General features: G+C 38.8%; 3 protein-coding genes and 1 gene segment (V, D, J or C); 3 read left to right on the forward strand and 1 right to left on the reverse strand.

Annotated features, from left to right (window-relative positions):
- Positions 1-834, reverse strand: part of aatka (apoptosis-associated tyrosine kinase a) — a 29,717-nt gene extending 28,883 nt beyond the window's left edge. The window contains exons 1-2 of one of the 2 annotated variants that reach the window (XM_026164807.2): positions 387-834; positions 161-275 (exon numbers count right to left, since the gene is read on the reverse strand). In XM_026164807.2, coding sequence (XP_026020592.2) covers positions 161-242 — 82 coding nt within the window. In that variant the 5' untranslated portion in view covers positions 243-275; positions 387-834. Of the gene's footprint in view, positions 1-160 lie in introns of both variants that reach the window. The other variant, XM_080300831.1, reaches the window with a different exon arrangement.
- Positions 835-8,563: 7,729 nt separating this feature from the next.
- Positions 8,564-9,032, forward strand: LOC113020653 (Ig kappa chain V-VI region NQ2-6.1-like). The segment is given in 2 exon segments: positions 8,564-8,603; positions 8,698-9,032. Coding segments are annotated over 2 exon segments (375 nt in total).
- A 1,114-nt stretch (positions 9,033-10,146) lies between these two features.
- LOC113020659 (immunoglobulin lambda-1 light chain-like) overlaps positions 10,147-20,965 on the forward strand; it is a 49,673-nt gene continuing 38,854 nt past the window's right edge. Inside the window, exons 1-2 of the mRNA XM_080300845.1 lie at positions 10,147-10,224; positions 10,305-10,630. Of these exons, the coding sequence (XP_080156971.1) occupies positions 10,185-10,224; positions 10,305-10,630 (366 nt within the window). The 5' untranslated portion in view covers positions 10,147-10,184. The remainder of the gene's footprint in view (positions 10,225-10,304; positions 10,631-20,965) is intronic.
- Positions 15,539-20,350, forward strand: LOC145428537 (serine/threonine-protein kinase pim-1-like). Its single transcript, XM_080300856.1, has 9 exons — positions 15,539-16,968; positions 17,361-17,597; positions 17,723-17,848; positions 17,972-18,066; positions 18,205-18,252; positions 18,337-18,555; positions 18,645-18,825; positions 18,912-19,082; positions 19,172-20,350. Exons 1-9 carry the CDS (start codon positions 16,908-16,910, stop codon positions 19,261-19,263), a joined length of 1,230 nt encoding a protein of 409 aa, XP_080156982.1. The 5' UTR covers positions 15,539-16,907; the 3' UTR covers positions 19,264-20,350.

Genomic DNA, 20,965 nt, shown 5'->3' on the forward strand with positions numbered 1-20,965 from the left:
CTGTTGGTTAAGAAAGAAAATGTATGTACATATGATATATGGCATATTACCAACAGTGATCACTCAAGCAAATCATAAAAAGCACATAAATAACGAGCAGCTCTCCAGTGAACGGATAAACATTCTTATTAGAAATAGGAAATCCTCCTTTGACCCTTACCTGTGTCGAAGTGAGAACTGAAGGCAAAACTGGGATTGAAAAAAGCCGAAGACATGACAATTACATGTAGAGCAAAGACCATCCTCCTCGTCGCTTTTCAGAAGACAGCAAATGCCTAACCGAAAACAAGGGTCAGAAAATAAATTCCTGACTCAGGTGCGTGTGTAATTTAAGAAGCCTAACCTCTAACGGGAGCAATAATGCGCAGCATTTTATTCCAGCACACCTCATAGAGAGCCCCCCGAAAATCCTGCTTCACCTTCAGCTCGAGCAGACCTGGAGACAGATGTTGACAGTCGTTTCCATTTGAACACATCTGTGTGTTGACTTTTTGAACACTAAGATCATGAATCATGCCACGCGCTTTCTTTCTTTCGGCTATCTTTTGACAGAATCAGTTCATCTACTCGGTCACCGAGTGAAAGCCTTCTGTTATTTACACCTATTTTATACACTCTAAAATCTGGATTGTTCCAAAAAATTTGGAAATATCCCATGTGTGTTTCTTTCAAAATAAAAACCTTCTAAACGCCCTGCCTTGTACTACATGTAACATGCCAGTTAATGGCAAAACAGTTGATTTGGGTTTAAAAAGATGCGACGGTAAGCGACGCGCATTTGGGATTCAGCTTCGGTAAAGAAAGACTGAGCGACATCTTGCACCACTGTCAAGTGACCAGGTTTGTAGAACTACTTCCGTTTAAGACTTTCACAATATGAAGTCAATCACATAGTTTCTCTAAGAGACCTATTTTTATAATTATTTTAATCACGGAATTAGCTTGACTTCCGTAATGACCAAGGGTTCTCTGACGCACTTGACAAAATCGTTTCTTAAATAAAAAAAAAATGCTGGTAGAGCAAGCGCGCGACCATTCGTGCACTGGGTCATGATCAACCTTAAATGAACACGTTTTAGCCTAATTTGAAGTTATTTGCATTACCATACTGTCTGCTTTGGAAACAAGGCATGCCCAGGAGGAGGCAAAGAAAGGACGCTCAACAGCCTCCATACACTCCATAGAAGGTAGTAGCTTGGTCTATCATGGTTTCATGATTAGGTCCTGTCACTGTTAAAATGCGCTGGGAATTGAAGTCACATATTAATTATTTTTGCACAGAATGGTAAAAGGCTGGTTTTACTGTGGCCAAAACCAGAATTAATTAGTAAAATAAAAGTCTTTTATCCCCCTTCGTCCATATTTATTTATTGCATATTTGTTTTTTTTTTTAAATGTTTCAGATCATCAACCACATTTTAATATTAGATAAAGATAATGCAAGAAAATACAAAATTCTGTGTTAAAGTGATGATTTCATTTATTAAAAAGGAGGGGGGGCGGTATCTAAACCTGCCTGACCCTATGTGTGCAAGGAACTGCGTTTAATAACTGGTTGTGCTGCCCCATACTTAATTCCAGCTATATACAAGCCGCATGCACAGCCTAATTCTCTCTCTAACCACTAGATGGCAAAGAGCGATCTTCACAATATGTTGAAGAGATTTATGATAATTTATTCCAATTGTTAGTTGGTTTTAAAGCAGAGTGACACTGTAAGAAACTTTTTTAATTATCAAAAGCATCAAAATAAAAACAGACAACTTGTTAATAAATATAAATGTTAGTTAAAGCGCTTGATGCTCCTGCACCTCCTGAAGCTCCATTGTTCCACTGAAGGAAAAAGCACCTCCACTGTGTCGCGTAGAAAACATCTCAGGTGGGATCTGCTTCTCACGCCAGTAACATTGGAAACCATCAGGACCATCAAGGTTACATTTTTCTCTTCAGAGATTAAAACTATCTTCCATCTTTCAATGTCTCATGTTTGGTGCTCTCTTGCAAAGTCCAAACGGTCAGTTCTGTGGTGTTCAAGGAGACGAGGACATTGAAGACGTTTTTTGTTTTGGGGGGGGGGGGCATTCGGCACCAGTAATGGCCATCCAGTGTCTTGACGGACAGCCAATTGTATCCTCCAGCTCAGTGCTAGGGGGGATTATTTGGGGTTTTCCACTTGACGTCTTTGTTCCAAAACCCTCAGAATCATTTAACAAATTTCAAATGACTGTCTTACTGCGTCCTACCTCAGCAGTGATGGCATGCTGCAAGAGACCCTGCTTATGGCTTATGCAGTTCAACAACCTGACCACGTTCAAAAAGGGAAAATATTTTGGCCTTTGCCATCAGAACGTCATGACAGTGTGAGACCTGACAGAAAATGACAATGAATCCACATTTTTGCACAGATTAGGCCTTTTAAAGGCATGTGGTCCTAAACTTTTGATCAGCTGTAAAACAGCCTCTTTTAGTTTAAGCGTTGTTTTCAAGAAATTGCATGTTCAAAAAATGTTTTGTCGCACTCCCATTTATTCTTGTTGGATGTTGAAGCTGGAAATCTTGTTAAGATCCAGGCAAAATATGATTTTTTGCCATCTTTCAAGTGATCTTTTGATCGGGACTGAATATTAAAAAATATAAATGTTTTGAGTGCGTTTATCTGCAGATGCTTAGTTAAAGTGCATAGAAACTGATTTGGAACCGTTTATACAATATCATTTGTCTTAAAAAATTGTATTATTTAATTTCAAGTTTAGTTTTTTGTTTTTTAAGAAAAAAATGCTTGTATTCAATCTCCTCCCATTGCTAACTGGTTTACTGAAGTTAATATATGAAGTAAAAACATTACAATCTGACCTTATTAATATGGCCAAGTTTTACATCAAATCTGATTGTCTCTGAAGTATTTTATTGGTCTTGAAGCGATCGTACTGTTACTGTATAATTTTAGAGTACTACTAATAATATCAGTAATGATTTAAAAAAGAACTGATGCTTTTGGGAAAAAAGTTTTTCCTTTTCATGTGTAAAAAAAATTCTGCTGCACCAGATTTTCTAGATGAAATTATTATTATTTTTATTATTATTATAGATTTTTCAGATTATTGTCTACATCACTTACTGTTACTTCAGACCTCATTTCTGGTTTCTGAACACCTTCTATTAATTTTCAGGCTCCAGCCTCCCTCCTCCTGTCCTGACGGTCTTCCCTCCATCCAGTGCTGAGCTTCAGACCAGTGAAGAGATTCAGTTAAATTTAGTAAAGAGAACACACACAGGAGAATTTAATTTAATCATTTTTGAATTATGCAAGTAGTCTTATTCGTATAATCAATATAAAACACATAAAGTACATAAGTAAAATTCTGAAAATGCATGCTTTATCATATTTGTCTACTAGGTGGCAGCATTTGATAATTCTAAGTATACATAGGCACACATGTAATTGGTTTAAACTGCTGGTTGTGCAGCAGCTTGCAAATCTTCACACTTCAGTGAAGCATCACCTCTCTACTCCTCCACCTCTTCCTGCCCAGGATGCACCTGTGGGTCTCATCCTCTCACTTAGAATACATGAAGAAATAAACATTAATTAGCCACCACAGTCAACGTGTCACCAGGCGAAGCACTGATTTTATTTAAGTGTAGTGCAACAATAATCCAAACACAAAATCCACAGCAGTGATGATCCCAATTCCCAAGTTTCAGTGACTCTCCCAGATTCAGCTTCTCCACAGAAAGTCTCTCCAGAACTCTCACAGGATTTCTCCACAGGTCTCATCAAGCACAAAGAGCGAAACCCTGTATCGGTGAGTGTATTTTTTTGTAAAATAACTAAATAACTAAATAAAATAATCACATGACTGATATAGCTGCTGTGTCAGGAAGTGGTGTGTTTGCATTTTTGGCTCATCATCACCCACTACACAACGGAACCATTTAGAGAAAGAACATTTTCTCCAGTCTGAGATCATTTAATCCTTCCTTCTCCCCTCACATACACAAGCACGTCCACTGTCAGGAGCATTTCTATTTCCTAAACAAAACTTTCACTCTGACTTGAAGTTCTTCACTTATAGGACCCTGCAAAAAACCAAACAAACAATTTTATAAAGTCTGCATTAAACACACTGTATTAATCATATATTTGTATTTCTAAATGAACAAATTATTCAATATATACACTTCTTCTCATTCAGTTAGCACTTTATCATTAGCTGGTTATTTAAACAGGACTATTCGTCACTCATTTGGTGTTTAGATATCAGTTAAGTCTCTCTCTACAGGTTTAATCCAGGTTGCCAGCTATATGCATACATATATATCATTTATGTATTTATTTTTTAAATCCATTGCTTAACCACTCCTTTTAGTGGCATCTCCAATAAAGTTATCGGTGATAGCAGGGTGGCACACAAAAGACAGGAAACTAGGATGAGTCACACTATTGCACATAGACCAGCACACCCACACCCACAGATAACAGAGGAGAGGTAGAGTGCTCAAGAGGGAGACAAAGAGGACAGAGGCACCATGACAGTTTGTTGTCCATGTCCTTGACCTCCTATTAGAAAGTTTCATGGCCGCTTTAGGTGAACGCTGTTCCTTCTTTGTGTAAAAGTGTTTCTGTGTTGCATTCATGCAGAGGCGGCGAAAGTACAGACATTCTTTATACAAATAGAAGTAGAGACACTTGTGTAAAAAATACCCAGTCAAAATCTGAAGTACTGATTCAGGTGGAAAACGTACAGGCTTTGAAATGTAACTAAACCTTCTGTTACATTAATGTAGGGTAGTCACCGGTTAAAGTGAGGTTTGGGGAGCCCTAAGTGTGTCACTGCTTGAACATGATCAAACTTCTCCTTCTGCAGGTATCCATGTAAACATGCTGTTACTGACAGGAGGGCCTGGAAAACAAAGGACCAGTATGCTGAGGAGAATTTAACAAGTTTTGTCTTCAGTCCCACTTGGATAGGTGTGCTGAAGGTTGAGAAGCACTTAGTGATGGATGGGAAATGCCCTACAATGACTGAGGGGGTTTGGCCCTTGGCCATTTTGAACTTCACATGGCTGCATGCTGAGGCAGCAACCCCTAACCCTACTCAAGTAAGTTAAAGTGAAGTAAAGACTCGTTGAAAAATGTACTTCTAAACGTGCTTTTATTGCACCATGTTCATTAACTCATGAGCTGCTGTAACATGAATCAAATGGGTGAATTACAACCTCAGCATGCAGTCAAGTTCTATAGAGTCTTACTAATGACCTACTCGTGTTATTGAGGTGTGTTGCAGCAGGGACACATCGAAAAGTTTCAGGACACCTTGTCAAGTCTTTTTACACACAGCAAGTTTGTTGCTGTGTGTAATGTGGCTCTGTGTCCCTGAGGATATTCTAGTGCTTTCTGGCTTGTTTTGGATTCTTTTCCTCTATCGACAACATTAAAACCTGATGGTTTGAAATTAGTTCCTAATTGAAAAAAAAGGTGCATCCTGTCCACAGCACAGATGTCACTTGGCAGTTAGTGACGGTAACATTGTAATAAGTTTGCAGTGGTTATTTTAGGGGTGAAAATCTTGACTTTAATGTGGACTGAATTACAGAGTAAAATGCATACTTTACATGTTTCTAATTAGATTAAAGACTAATTTGTCTTTTCATTTGTGCCTGCTTTTTACTGTCCTTTTCCTTTTCCTCATCTTCATAGTTCCTGCTGTAAATCCCGATGCTTATAACCTTTTGGAGGTTTTTTTTCCAGGGTTTTCTTATGGTTTTGGTGGTGTGGAGTATTGTAACAATGGCACCTTCAGCTGATCTATTAGCTTTGCATCTGAGTGGGCCGAGTGTAGGTGGCAGGCAGGACATGATGTGGTGTGGAACCAGCTTCTTGAAACACTTTAACAGGTGTTAGAGCAACTGGTTGGTAGTCATTGAGGCTCCTAATGTTTGTTCGTTTAGGCAGTGGGACAATTCAGAATGTTAAAAGAAGACATGCAAGCCGCTAGTATTTAGCCATCACAAAATATTTGCAGAATCATCACCATATCACCATATAATTGATACCCGTCAACATGATTTCACTTTCCTTTTCCTTAAATCCAAAACTAATAATAAAATGATATCTCAGGATTGGCAACTTTATCATACTTAGGAGTATTAATCTAGCAATGAGGCCATGTCTAGTCATACAAATGTCTTCTGTAATTAAAAATGCAAGCACAGCATATCTGATAACCTGGTGATTTGTGTTGAATGGAATTTTTTTGTTTGCTCAACAGTTGCACAACTACTTTCCAATGCTGTTCAGTTGGGTTAAAGCCAGCAAAGAACTGATGGAGAACACCTCCACTAATAGGAGACAGATGGCAGCATTGACCAAGAGTTTGCAGGACACCCTTGATCCACAGTTGTGCAGAGTTTTGATGGATTCTTTTCTTGTTTGAAAGATTCAACTTCAGGTAATCACCTGATTTATTAAGTTCTCACTCAATTCTGTTTAAATTTTTGGATTGAAACAAATTTTAGAAAGAAATCTGCACATATAATTGCCAAGACCTAAATTGGATGAACTACATTTCCAAAGTATTCATATTATAGAGAACAATTTCTTCCTGTTCTCTAGTTGTATGTCATCTGGAAATATGAGTTATCACTATCACAAAGACAACCTGCTGATTTCTGTTGTCAACCTATTTAGTGCTGTCACAGAAACTACAGTTATTTACATATAAAAGCAAGTTAAAAGGCTTAATATACAACACGTGCACCATTTCTGCATTATTGCAAAGTTTAATAAGAAAATACTTTTCTATCTTTGGAGTTTAACTGTAATCACATCACTCTTGAAAGTCTTTCAGCCATTCTCACAATTATTGAATGAATAAATATTATAATAATATCTGTACACTAGAGAGCATCATTTCATAATTTGTTGTACATGAAGCACACGTTTCACTTGTTTAAAAAGCTGGTTGCAGACTTGCAAGTTACAAAAAAAACCCCTTCACACTCTGTTAGCGAAGCATCACCTCGACCCTTTTCTGTTTCTTCCTGCCCAGGATGCACCTGCAAGTTTCTGCAACTCATTTCTAACCTCATGTAAATAAAGAAGTATCAGCTTTCTGTAAAATAAAACAGAGCTGCTACTTACTGGAAATGCTTCAGTTATGATCATCCTGAAACAATTAGCTGAATACCGTTTACATTTTTTCTCTGATTGCATATCTCATGTACTGTTAAGAAAGACTAAACTGAGTCCAGGTCTGTAACTTCTTTTCAGGATGCACCTACAGGCCTCAGTATCTCATGTATAAAGTATCAACTATCTATAAAAGCAGAAAATAGCTTGAAAGTTTTGAATTGCTGTAGATATTTTCTGTATTTTCAGAGTTTGCTTTCACTGGATCTTGACCATCAACTGTGTTTGGGCATCACCTTTACAATAAGTCTGGTCTCATTGACTTATGAAGATTTCAACAGTTCAATAAAGTTCAATAACAAGATCTGTACTTACTCCTCCAAATATCTCCATCTAAATTCTGTTCACCTATTAATTATGCTCATTCTATCTAACAACCTCTTCCTATTGAAATGGCTGCAGATGTGCAGATTTCTCTTTCATCTTACAGTTTCATCTCATTTTTAAATATTTAGATGATTGCCTTTTTGTGGAAACCATAAATTTTGATGTCAGAGAATAGTGCTAAAGCTGAAATTGTCTACTTTACATTGCTTCAAAAATTTTACATATAATTGAAAATTCTGAATAAAGCACAAAAAAAGGATCAAATATAACCAAGCATAACCCTGTTTCATTTAGGACGTGGAGAATGTAACCATTCCAATGTAAGAAACAAACAAACAAATACATAGAAAAAAATGGATGATCTTGCCTGCCTTAAGTAGACAAGCACAAAACAGCACCAATAATAGTAATTGTCATGATGTGCAGTGTGGCAGGCAGGTAGGGGAAGTGGACCCAAAATGCAGGACTCAGACACAGAAGTAAAACTTAAAGTGCAGCTTTATTGCTGGGGAAAAACCTCACTAAACTAAACTCCCCAAAAGACAAACAAAACTCTGGACAGAGGAACTAAGGACTAAAACACTGGAAAAGAACCAGCGTGGGAGACAAAACACACAGCAGGTTGAGGGTGAACTGACATTAACGACACGACACTGACACAAGGGCACACTGGGCTTAAATACACTGAGGGAGTCATCAAGGAATGAGAAACAGGAGGGAGACACAGCTGAGAGGGTTTGGGCTAACGAGACACGGGGAGCAAAGCTAGACGCACTGACACAACCCAAGAACTAACCCCTCACAAAGAACATAGAATAATACTAATAAACAAAGCATAACAAAAGGATCAGAATACCAAACCATAATACAAAGGAATGTAAGAACTGAAAATGCTGGGTCAAAGTGACCCAGGACCGTGACAGTAATAGAACTAATAATACAGGCAAGACAAAAAAAAAAAAAAAAGCTCCGCCTCCTGTTAGCTGTATTAAATAACCTCTCCACCACCATCTCTCCACTGAATACTTAGCCCACACTGACAACATGCTGGTGACTCTCTGTGCAATCATCACTTGTCTAACATGTAAAGAGTCTTACTTACAGTATAGCTTAAACTCCATTTTATATTCATTTGTCAGTGTGTTACTCTTGACCTTGTGTCTTCTTGTTGTTTGCAGGTGTGAGTGGTGTGACGGTGCTGACACAGAAACCTCCTGTTTTATCAGTGAGGAAAGAAGAGACAGCCACCATGGACTGTAACCTGGGGACTGTTGATAGCTATGTCTATTGGTACAAACAGATTCCAGGAGGAGTTCCTCAGTATGTGCTGGATTTTTATCATGAAAATACATCTCCAAGCTATGGCTCTGGGTTCTCCTCTCCAAAATTCACATCCACTCATCAGTCAACATCAGATTATCGTTTGATCATCAACAATGTGGAGGAGGGAGACTCTGCAGTCTATTACTGTAAGACATGGGACAGCTCTGTTAAGGAGTACACATCACAGTGATTTACACTGTGACAACAACCTCCTCACTAATACTTCTGCTTTTTGACACTCTTCCACATCCTGATAACTGAGAGATCAAGCAACTCGGTGTAAACCCACCAACTGCAGATAATGTGTTGCAGTTTTCTCAAAGCAGAAAAGTCATAGCACTTTTCAATCAGTTCTAAAAAACATGATAATGAATAAATGTAAAACTTTCACCACCCTATGAAGACAGAGTCATCAAAAAAAAAAAATAAATTCTCAAAACATTACTAACTTTGGAAACAGTTCTGCATTAATGCAGGTCTAATGTAGTGCAAACATTTTTTAGAAATAAAATATGAAGGAACTTTTGGAAACGTTACATAACTAATGTAATGGAGAAAAGCAAATTGTTACTCATGAAACTCTATGCATCAGAAAGCAGGCAAAGAAAATATAAAAAAACTGAGAACGTGGCACCAACTAATGTATAGTCCAGTACAGTCACGGTACATAAATTCAACAACCACTTTATTAGGGACACTTGTTCCAGTACTTATTATAGTGATCCAAATATCTAATATCTAGCAACTTGAAGCTAGCAATGTACATATCTAGATATAGTCAAGACAGACTGCAGAAGTTCAAACCGTTCATCAGAATAAAGAAGAAAGATAACTAAATGTGAGATGGTTATTGTTGTTAGACAGACTGGCGTGAGTATTTCAGACACTGTTAATGTACCGGGATTATTTTTTTGCACAACCATCTCTAGGGTTTACAGGGATGGAGGACTCAAATTAGAAAATATCCAGCGAGCAGCAGTTTTTGGTGCAATGTTTCAAAACAAGCTATGCAGAAGAGCATGTTTGGGAGCACCGTACATCTGACTTTGAAGCAGATGGGCTACAGCAACAGAAGGCCAAAATGAGAGCCACACTAACAGCTACAACAACTTTTTCAAGAATATTATTTTATGACAGACTTGAGCATGAATGATGAATATGAATCGGAAACAACAATGAACAACAATGTGAAACTGCTCATGAATCATTTAATCTATGAGTGAAAGTAGTTTTCTTTAATCTCCTCCTCCTTTAGTTTGCCTCTCCTCTTTATAAGCTCCAGCTCTCTTCTCCTACTCACATCTCTAAACAGTAAAGATCATTTACACTTCACACTGACAACATGCTGTGGACCTTCTGCACTCTCATCACTGCTCTAACATGTAAGATCTTCTTATTCCATTTTTTAGTCCATATTTAGAGCTAAACTTTAAACTTCTATTTTTTCTGTGTTTCCTGGCAGATGTTGATGCAGTGATCGTGTTGACCCAAACACCTGCTGTCCACACAGTTTCTCCAGGTCAAGAAGTTGTTCTCAACTGTAACATAGAGAGAGATGATGCAAATTATGTTAGCTGGTATAAACAAGTTCCTGGAACGGTTCCTCAGTATGTTCTAAGATTTCATCATTCTAGCAGCTCACCCGACTTTGGAACAGGATTCTCCTCAGACAGATTCAACTCTAAGTCCTCATCAAACATTGATTACCAGTTCATTATCAAGCGAGCAGAGACAGGAGACTCTGCAGTGTATTACTGTCAGACATGGGATGACTCTGCCAGTGCAGCTGTACCACAGTGATTTAGACAGTGACAAAAACCTCCTCATTAGTACTTCTGCTTTTTTAGAAACTTTCACATGCAAAAAAAAAGACCCATAAAAAAACCCTGTAATGTGTTATTAAACACTAAATCCTCCATTTTTAAATCCTTTTTAATCTTCATTATTAAAGGCATAAAGAGGAAAGCACTGAAATATGTACATCTCATTTACTCACATCAGCCCGAACAGATCACATAAACCAAACTATCCAACATATAGTATTATATGTTGCTGCAAGCTATTCTTAATAACAGAAATTTTATAGACACTACTCACAGGTCTAACTGTCCAACAGCAGTTTAACTTATCATTTAAAATAAAGTGTAGTTAACATGCAGTTTAAAAAATATATATAAAGCTATACTGAAGCTAGTTTAGAACTTCTACACCATCTTCATTTACATTTAGTTTTGATTATTCAGAAACATATTTTTAAGGCAGAAGGAAAATATAGAAGTGTGAAGATAAGGACACTAGTGATAAATGTTTGATTCTTTTACAACCATTTTTAAGAAGCTATTGTATTATTATGGTATATATTTTTCTATCATTTGTAAAAATGATGACGATCAAACTAACTGACATAATACTCATGGGAAGAAAATATACAGTATTTACTCAGTGTCTTTTCTGCACACTGCAATTCTGTCAAGAATACTTGAATGTGTTTTAAGTATTTTACTATTGGGTGGCTGTAGCTCAGGTGGCAGAGCAGGTCAGCCACTAATCAGATGGTTGGTGGTTCGATCCCAGGCTACCTCCTGGCTGCATGCCAAATATCCTTGGGCAAGATACTAACCCCATGTTTGCCTACTGGTGGTGGTCAGAGGGCCCGGTGGCGCCAGTGTCCGGCAGCCTCGCCTCTGTCAGTGCGTCCCAGGGCAGCTGTGGCTACAATGTAGCTTGCCATCGCCAGTGTGTGAATGTGTGAATGACTGAATGTAGTGTGAAGCGCTTTGGGGTCCTTAGGGACTAGAAAAGCGCTATACAAATGTAGGCCATTTACCATTTACTTGTTTAAATGATTAGCACTAGTGCTCATAAACCACAACGTAATGATCTGTGAATGTGCTTGAAAGTGATTGTTTACAGTACACAGCAGTTATGTTAAAAATATGCTTCTCTGTTATCTGAAATAGAAATTACAAAAACTAAAAGTTTTTTTATTTGCAAAAACTAACAGATCGAAAAAATACATTCCCCAAACAAACAAAACAAACTTTGTTATTGATGACTGATGAATAAAAATAACAAAAAAGAATGCAGTACAGTAGAATTGTATTGCATGGGATCATTTTACAAATAAACTAATGCCAACAAATAACTAAAGCACAATAAACAAACATTGAGCTTATTTGAAATTCATCCATCCATCCATTTGCTTCCGCTTATCCTTTTCAGGGTCGCGGGGGGCGCTGGAGCCTATCCCAGCTGTCATAGGGCGAGAGGCAGGGTACACCCTGCACAGCATCAGGAAAAAGGAGCACGAGAAGCTTGAGAAATACCAAAGGCTCAGAGAAGAGCTCGAGAAGATGTGGAGGGTTAAGGTAACAGTGGTCCCAGTGGTAATTGGAACACTCGGTTTGGTGACTCCCAAGCTAGGTGAGCGGCTCCAGCAGATCCCAGGAACAACATCAGAGATCTCTGTCCAGAAGAGCGCAGCCCTAAGAACATAAATAAACATAAATCAGAATAAATTTGATAGTATTGACATTATATAAATTAGAGATGGACCGATCCGATATTACGTATCGGTATCGGTCCGATACTGACCTAAATTACTGGATCGGATATCGGAGAAAAATAAAAAATGTAATCCGATCCATTAAATATCACGAAATCACCTCGCAAAACTTGCAACATGCCGTAACTCACCTCAGAACGTTAGCACGTCGGAGCAGTATGCATCACGTGATAGAGCGGCTGTGGCATGCGTGACCTGTCGGTGGTCTGGATAGCATTTGGAGCTTCGCTAGCAACCTGGCATTTCATCTCCGACAAAGTTATCCCCGAGAGAAGTAAAGCAAGTGTGTAAGTCCATCTCTGAATGTTTGTAAAGCATTCCTGCGTTAAGCTTAATAAGCGACTGCCTCTTCTTGCTAACAAATGCACAAAAAAACCCCAAAAAGAAATCTTTCTACCTTCTGCAAAGTTCATCGCCCCAGAAAGACAAGTCAAAACAAGTAAAAAAAAAAAAAAAATGTAACAGCCTCCCGATTATGACCAATATATCATTTACGTCACTGATACATCCGTAACTGAAATTAACTCAGAACAATTTGTTTATTTTTTTAAATGGTCATTCAGAATCAGAAGATTATTTACGGTGATGTTTTTGGTGGGAGTGAAACAACAATCTACTGATAAAACCAATAAAAATAAGATATGATAATAAGAAATAACCACTGTTGGAAGCCTTATTTACTCTTATCGCCTTAATCATGTGCAGTAATTAAAGTTGAAATGAGAAACTTTGCATTTGAAAGATGCTCTTCTACTGGGCACTCAAAATGCTTTCTTACAACAAGCATCATTCATCCACACCTTCATACATAATGTGCGCACATTTTAAATATAAATTAATATTACTGTAGCAGTATTTTTTTTTTTTTTTAAAAGATAAAATGGCCACATTTAAGAAGGCAGGACCTGCAGTTATTGTCCTTTTCCAGACATTTATCTGGCACTTACTTTGGGGTTTTCTGCAGCTCGTCCTCGGGGCCCTCCAGACACAGAGACAGCAGGTCGTAACCCAGGATCTTCTGGGCTATGGTGAACATTTCTTTAATGTTGGGGTATTTCAAAAGTCCTCTGCCCATGCCCACAAACTGGCTGCCCTGACTGGGGAAGAGGAGCACGGAGCAGCCGCTGCTTTTGGGTGAGGCGCCGCGGCTGGCTCGCTGTTCGGGGGAAAAGCGGGGGCTTCAGCCGGAGGAGGGTAATCTCCAGCCGTGGAACCGGGCTTGTTGGTGGACAGCGTCCTGCTCAGAGAGACCAGCGACCTGACCTTCCCTCTGGAAGATGCCGCCATCCTGACTGCCACTGATGCCAACATGAGCTGTTCCTCATCCAACGACGTGTCTGCAGATGAAATAAGACGCACAGCCCGCCCGGACAAACTGTAATCACCAAAAGAGTCAACTTTGCTTGAACTCAATTCTGACATCTGCTCGGCATGACACCTCACAGGGAGACGAAAACAACCGCCAGAGGAGAAAAGAACAAAATCTTCAGCGAAGGAAGATGATATCTCCAATAAAACTATTTTTGAAGCCATTATGGGACTTGACAAAAAATTTGAAGCACAACTGGAGGATATCAAGGAACAAAACAGACAAAGTGCAGCTATGGTTGCCAGCTTGGCTAAGGCTGTAGAGTTTAACGCTGCAGAGATAGCTGATTGCAAACTGAAAGTTGTTAAACTGGCAAATGCGAATGAACTGCTGCTTAAAGAAAACGAAGACTTGAAAAGAAGAGTGAGAGAACAAGAGCGCTACCGAATGAGGTGGTGCCTAAAACTGAAAGGGGTGAAGGAAGACAAAGACGAAAACATTAGAGTGAAGGTTTTGCAAACGCTTCAGAAGATTGCCCCTGACTTGAACTTAGAAGAGGCTGTTGATATTGTCCACCGCTTAGGGAAACAAGTTGATGGCAGAAACAGAAACATCATTATTCTATTCACACAGAGGCGAATTAAAGAAGAATTGTGGAGGCGCACCAAAGATTCTTCAACCTGCAAGCAAGAAGGCATCAGCTTCACAGAGATGTTGCTGCAGGAGGACATACAAGATCGACAGCGCCTATGGCCTCTGGTGGAGGAAGAAAGACGTGCAAAACTACAAATATCTGTAGTTTCCACTCCGTATATTTTCAAAACAAACTCGTTACTTTGGGTTTAACGCATTTGGGGGAAGTTAATATTTCACGTCACTGCAGGCCTTCAAACAATGAGATTTGAGCCTAAACAGTGAAAGGCAGTCGCGTTTTAATCAGTAGAGGATGTCGCATAAAAAGAGATGAAAGAACAAACCATGTACTGTAGTGTTGATTTATTTATTTTTAGCACAACACCAGAACAACCCCACGTGCCCATAATTTGCGGTACTTCAGAAAAAAAGGAGTGAACATAAAAGGGAGTAAAATGTTGTGTCAGGTAATTTCAAATGCAGCATTTCTATCACCTCAACAAACACTAACTGTGTCACAGTGTGTTGCTATCTAAAGCTCTACTTGCTGTATTTCACAGGAAGAGAAAGAATGAGAGCTAACTTCACTCAGAGATATAGAAAGAAAGAGAAAGAAACCAGGCTGTATTTAAAGGTAAGGACTGCTTAGTGATATTTGATAAAATGTAGTTGTATTTTCACAGGGACATAAAGTGCTTGTCTTACTCCCTTCTTCTAGCTCGAAATTACTTGCCAAGTGGTAAGGACCGTTCATGGTCACACGGTGAGAACATTGGTGTTGACTATGAAGAGATAGGGTCAGACAGGGGAGGGGCCAGTCAGATTTATCAACTCAACCTCCTTAAAGCATGGAGAGAGGCTGAAACCAATCTCTGGTGAGCCCGGTTAAGGAAAGAGATGAGTTGGTGCCTGAGATGCCAAATTCCAACATCCTCATTCCCGCCATTGAGATAACACTCTCACACAGGCCCAGAGAGCAGATGTTGCTGCATTGCAGATGTGTTATACCCCCTGCCCAGCCGAATGACTCTCAAAACGAAAATTTTGCAGAAAATCAATGTGATCGCTTGGATCACTGGAATTATCATCTCGATATCTCTTGTCCTTCTTTCATTTCAGACGTCTTGAAAACAAGTTTTAACAAAGTCCTGGAGAAGTGCCCAATGCTGGAGGACCTCCTGCTTTACCCCTGGCTCAGATAAACTCCTCTCTGACACAAACACACACGCATACTGAATTCACATCTTGCCATACAAATGTGATACAGTAACCAACTTTCTTTCTTTCAGAAAGAAAGAAAATTGGGAGATTCAAAAATTTCCTCACAGTAATGTTTGCATCAGTCTATCAGACGAATCCCCTCCAAGTCCAATATTTACATCAGTTACAGTGATAATGCTTGGTGTCTACTTTCAGCCACCGCAGTAGAATGCCAGGAATGAATCTCATTGAAATTGTAGTTGCATTTGCTATTTCATTTAATTGTCATGGATGATACACAGATAACCCAACAGCAAACAGAGGAAAACAATGGGCTTAAATACACAGAGGGATAAATGAGGGAATAAGACACAGGATGAGAGCACAGCTGCGAGAAATCACAAACAACAAGACCATGGGGAAGGAAAACTGAAAACACTAACATAGTCTAAGGAGCTTAGAAAGAAAACGTCTGGACTTCTTTAAGTTGCTTGAAGATGTTCAAGCAAAGTTTAAGTTCTTTTCATCCGAGAAGGTGAAACATCTTCAAGCAACTTCAAGTCCAGACGCTTTCTTTCCAAACTCCTTAGACTACGATGACCTAGATGACTGAGAACCTTCACAGACATGAAAACACTAACACAGCACACATGACTATCAAAGTAAAACAGCAAACAAGAGACTTTTACAAAGACACAGAGTTGACACAGAGACATGACTGACTGGGGAGAAATTGGGGAACATGGAAACAAGAGTGACTAGACATGACACGTGGGACACAGGGGCAAGGCAAAGTAACAGAAACCTAAAGCCTAAGAATATAACACAAGAAGAAAACAATAAAGAGAACCAAAAACATACATAAGAATAATCAATGAATATAAATGAACAAACACAAAACACTGGGTCACAGACTCACTACCATGACAGTTAAATGTACATAATAAATACTTTAAATCAGATGACAATGTAGCTGACACTGTGTTTATTATAATGTGTGTGGTCAACCACAAATCTTCATACTGTCATCCATAGATGAGGTCTTTATACAAATGATGAAAGATAATGAAAGAAACTGTTTAATTGATATGAAATGATTGAATTATATGAAATATTATGGCTTTGTCTGCCAGTGTTTTTCTGTAAACTACTTTGAACTACTGGCAGTCAGTGAAGTCACTGAAAGGCAAGATTCTATGTTGTGTTGCCGTAGTTTCCAGAGTTTACTTATAAAGCTCACTTACAGAATTCAGTTAGAAAAGTCAAGCATTTGAAGGGTGCACATTTGAAGGAATATTAACTCAATCTTAGCTCATTACGGTTTACATTTTCGATTTTAAAGGGTCTCCGAAATTACAATGAAAAAGGAAACAAGAAAAATTGCCACTCCAGCCGATAAGAAAGATTCGGGAGATCAAGGTAAGTAAAATAATAAAATCAAATCCTGGTAAAATCCAAATCCTAGAAATGTTGACACTGTGTGAATCATTTTTGGAGCAATTGAATCATATGTTTAATTGAAAATAGCTTTAATACAAGATGTCTAATCAAAGAAAGGTTACCGGTCTTTTGATAAAATAATGTAATAAGTTTATTCTTGGACTCAACAGTAAAAACAGACCAACAAGTGCCATCAAGATCTAAGACTTAATAAACCTAGTATCAACTCGCACTGATCAGTTTTTTTTTTCATCCCAAGATTAAACTTGTGATCATTTAAGCAAAAGCAATTTCAAATTCTTTGCCATCAAACTGCTTCCAGTCTTGATGTCGGGGACTCTTTTTCACCACTGTGTTGTTGTCGTTTATAGATCGTAAGAGCAGGACTGCTAAAAGAAAGGCCAGTCCTGAAAAGAAGACCCCAATGAAAAGGAGGAGGGTCGCTGAGCAGGCTGGTCCTTCCACCAGCTCAGATGTGGTCAAAGGAGTGAAGCGCAAGGTTGTGCAAGATGAAGAGGACACAACAAAGAGAGCAAAGAGGGCTAAACTTCTTGACCATATGAGCGGTGACAAGGAGCAAGCATCCTCCTCGTTGGACTCTGGTAAAGGTAGGCTAATTAGTTGAATAAGGGGGTAGATTAAGTGTGGTTGCTAGGTTTAAGATATTGGTGTTTAGTGTTTGTGTCTATCATCCAGTGAGCTGATGTGCTTTTGGTGTTTTCCACATCTCCAGACTTGAACAACAAACAGGTGTGCGCAAAAAATGGCAAAAGAAAGGCCACGGGAGACGACATAGAGTCACCCAAGAAAAAAAAAAGGAATGTGGACCAGGACAAAAAATCAGTGGCAGACCAAAAACGTAAGTAGCAAGCAGCTTGGGTTTTATATTCAGGGGAAGGGCAAAAGGAACATTTAGGCTACAGAGGAGAGTAATTTGTGTCACAGCTGTAATAAAACAAGATTTGCTGTTTTGTCTGTTCAGGTGAATTCGAAGCCAGATATGTGGAGGAGCACCAGCTCGGAGAAGGAGGCTGCGGAGCAGTGTTTTCTGGCTACCGGATAGAAGATCGTTTTCCAGTAAGTGTTCAGATGATGGTAGTAAGACAGGCAGTAACGCAGATAATGGATAATATCGTAAACTGAGACGTCTGCTGTGTTTCCACCTTTCATTATGTCATACTGAGGAAATGCTCACCAATGCTCTGTGTCTTCTAGGTTGCCATCAAACACATTCCCAAAAATAAAGTCTACTGCAAAGTGGCGGTAAGCGTCCAACACTTGAATTAGTTTTACATTACTGGATTGAATGCGGCGTTCCTCATCATCCACTTTGTTGTAATATTTCAGGATGAAAGCGGGAAGATGCTCTCGGTGGAAGTGGCCATTATGGTTAAACTTGCAGGTGAAGCAGAAGGGTCAGTGGGAATATCAGCACCTGTGTCCTTGCTGGAGTGGTTCGACCTTGGCAAAGAGCTGATCCTGGTGCTGGAGAGACCTGTCCCCGCTGTGGACCTGCAAAAATACAAAGCAGAATATGGAAGAACTTTACCAGAGGACAAGGCCAAGGTAGGTTGACTGGGAGAGCCTTAGACTGTACAGCATTCAATCAAGGCAGAAAAGCATTAACTCATTATTGTGTTTTTCATCTTTTCCAGGTCATTCTGAAGCAACTAGTTGATGCTGTAAAGGAACTTGAGGATAAACACATCTTTCATCGGGACATCAAGGGAGAAAACATTCTGATTGAGACCGGCTCCGATGTGCCTCGAGTTCGCATCATTGACTTTGGACTGAGCTGCTTTGTTAAACAGCGATCTCTGTATCGCGTCTTCTATGGTAACATATTCTGCTCCTGCTTTTCACAGATGTAGCAATTTGTGTCTTTTGTTTTAGAAGAAATTGTAATTGTGTCTGTTTGTTAGGCACTCCTCTTCACACCCCTCCCGAGTGGTACAGGAGGAGCTGCTACAGGTGTGGACCCACCACGGTGTGGCAAATGGGAGTGGTGTTGTATGAAGCGCTTCATGCACGGCACTTTAGTACCGAGAGGTTCCTCGCAAAGAAACTGAGCATCAAAAAGCGTCTGTCCACAGGTAAGAAAACTTCACACTTCCAGATTCACTGATGTCTTGGATCACTAGAACTATCATCTTCATCTTTTTGATCTTTTCTTTCTTTCAAGAATGCCAGAATTTCTTGGAGGCATGTTTAACTATAGCCCCGGAGAAGCGCCCAACACTGGAGGAGCTCCAGCTTCACCCCTGGCTAAGATAACACACACAAACACACAATTCACACCTTATCATATAAGTGTGATACATTGTGGTAACCTCCTTTCTTTTTTCTGTTGGACAGGAATGGGTCAATCTTAAAAAATAAATAAATAAAAAATTAGCTTTTTCGGACTTCCTGTAACCCCCCCAGCCATCCCAGGAAAGGGGATCTCTCTTTGAATGGGCTTTCCCGAGGTTTCTTCCCATCGATCTGGCCCCCTGGGGAGTTTTTCCTCGTCTTCATAGAGAGCTTGGGCTGGGTCAGGAGCTCCATCAAAACTGTCTTTATTTGATGACATTAAAGTCATCAAATAAAGATGTGTTTTACTTAAAGTAAAATTGGATCAAAATAAAACTTGTTTAATTCATCTTTGCTGAGGATTCTCCTTCATTACTATTTTGTTTTGTTTTGTTTTTTTTACCCATGGTGCATTTTGACAAATAAGAAAACTGAATCAGGTTAAAGTGTGCACAAAGACAGTCACACTGCAAATGATCTGAAGACTTGCATCTGTTGCTCTAACCCCCAACTAGTTTAGACAGATTTCCAGGTTCTACCAGAGGTTTTTTCCTTCAAGAAGGGAGTTTTTCCTTCCCACTGTTGCTGAGTGTTTGCTCATAGTGGGTTGTAAAAGCATAAAAGTTAATAAGAGGCATTCATAGCAGAGTTATCACAGAGGGAACTATATAGCTTAAATGTACAATTTCTACAGGACGAATTATAACTTCATTATGTATAAAAGCTTCTGTGGATAATTACTCCTATTTGTAACTTTACACAAGAGAAAGTTTGGTGTCACACTATTTATAACAGGTTGAGTTTTGTCCTCTGAGTTGAGCCTTTGGTTGCAGTTTATTGAAGAATTTCCTCTAAAGTAGCTGTTGATAAAGATTTAAAGTCCTGTTTATATACAGAAATATGCTTTAGTTCATGTTTTTTACATGTCTGCCTCAGTGGATCAGTAGAAGATCTGGCACAGGAAACTAGATGATGAAAAAAGGGTACAAATACACATATATATCTATATCTATATAGATACAGATATATAAACACACACACACACAGGTTGCAACGTAGTATTTTCATTTTTTCTTAGCATTTCTTTAACGCCTTGGTGCAAAACAATACCTGCATCTGTGTGTTGGAAAAAAGAACTACAAATTTGGAAAGGAATTTATTCATGTTCTTACTCATAGATGGAGTACATGGTTTAAAAAACACTGAGGAAACAGATATGAGGCGGCTGTATTAACATAAAAACATTTATACAGTTAAAAATGAATAAAAAGTTGCATGCTTAAACTTATTTCTCTACAGTTTGTACAATTAATCCATGTAACAATAGGTTCTCTCTTAATATAGTAGTTATTAAAAGATCTTTACATAAAAATACATTTTTAAGTACTCTCCAGTGGAAGTCTGTTGTGGCTTATGTTTCTAAATGACACAACCATAAAGCAGCCCACAGAATATACAAATATGTCTTTGATAAGTGAATGTTGGCTCCCACAATGGCCTGTTAAGTTATTGCAAAAATAATTTACTGCATAATATGTCAGATTAGAACATGTTATAAGCACAAAACTGAAGGGGAAACAATAAAAACAAGAATGAAAAAACAAATACTAAATTAAGTTAAAGGATATTTCTTACTATACTATATAATTGTATAATGTTGCGTTTGATTGCAAAAGAAAACCCA

This window comes from Astatotilapia calliptera, chromosome 4 (genome assembly GCF_964374335.1).
Source record: "Astatotilapia calliptera chromosome 4, fAstCal68.1, whole genome shotgun sequence".
Lineage (NCBI taxonomy): Eukaryota > Metazoa > Chordata > Actinopteri > Cichliformes > Cichlidae > Astatotilapia > Astatotilapia calliptera.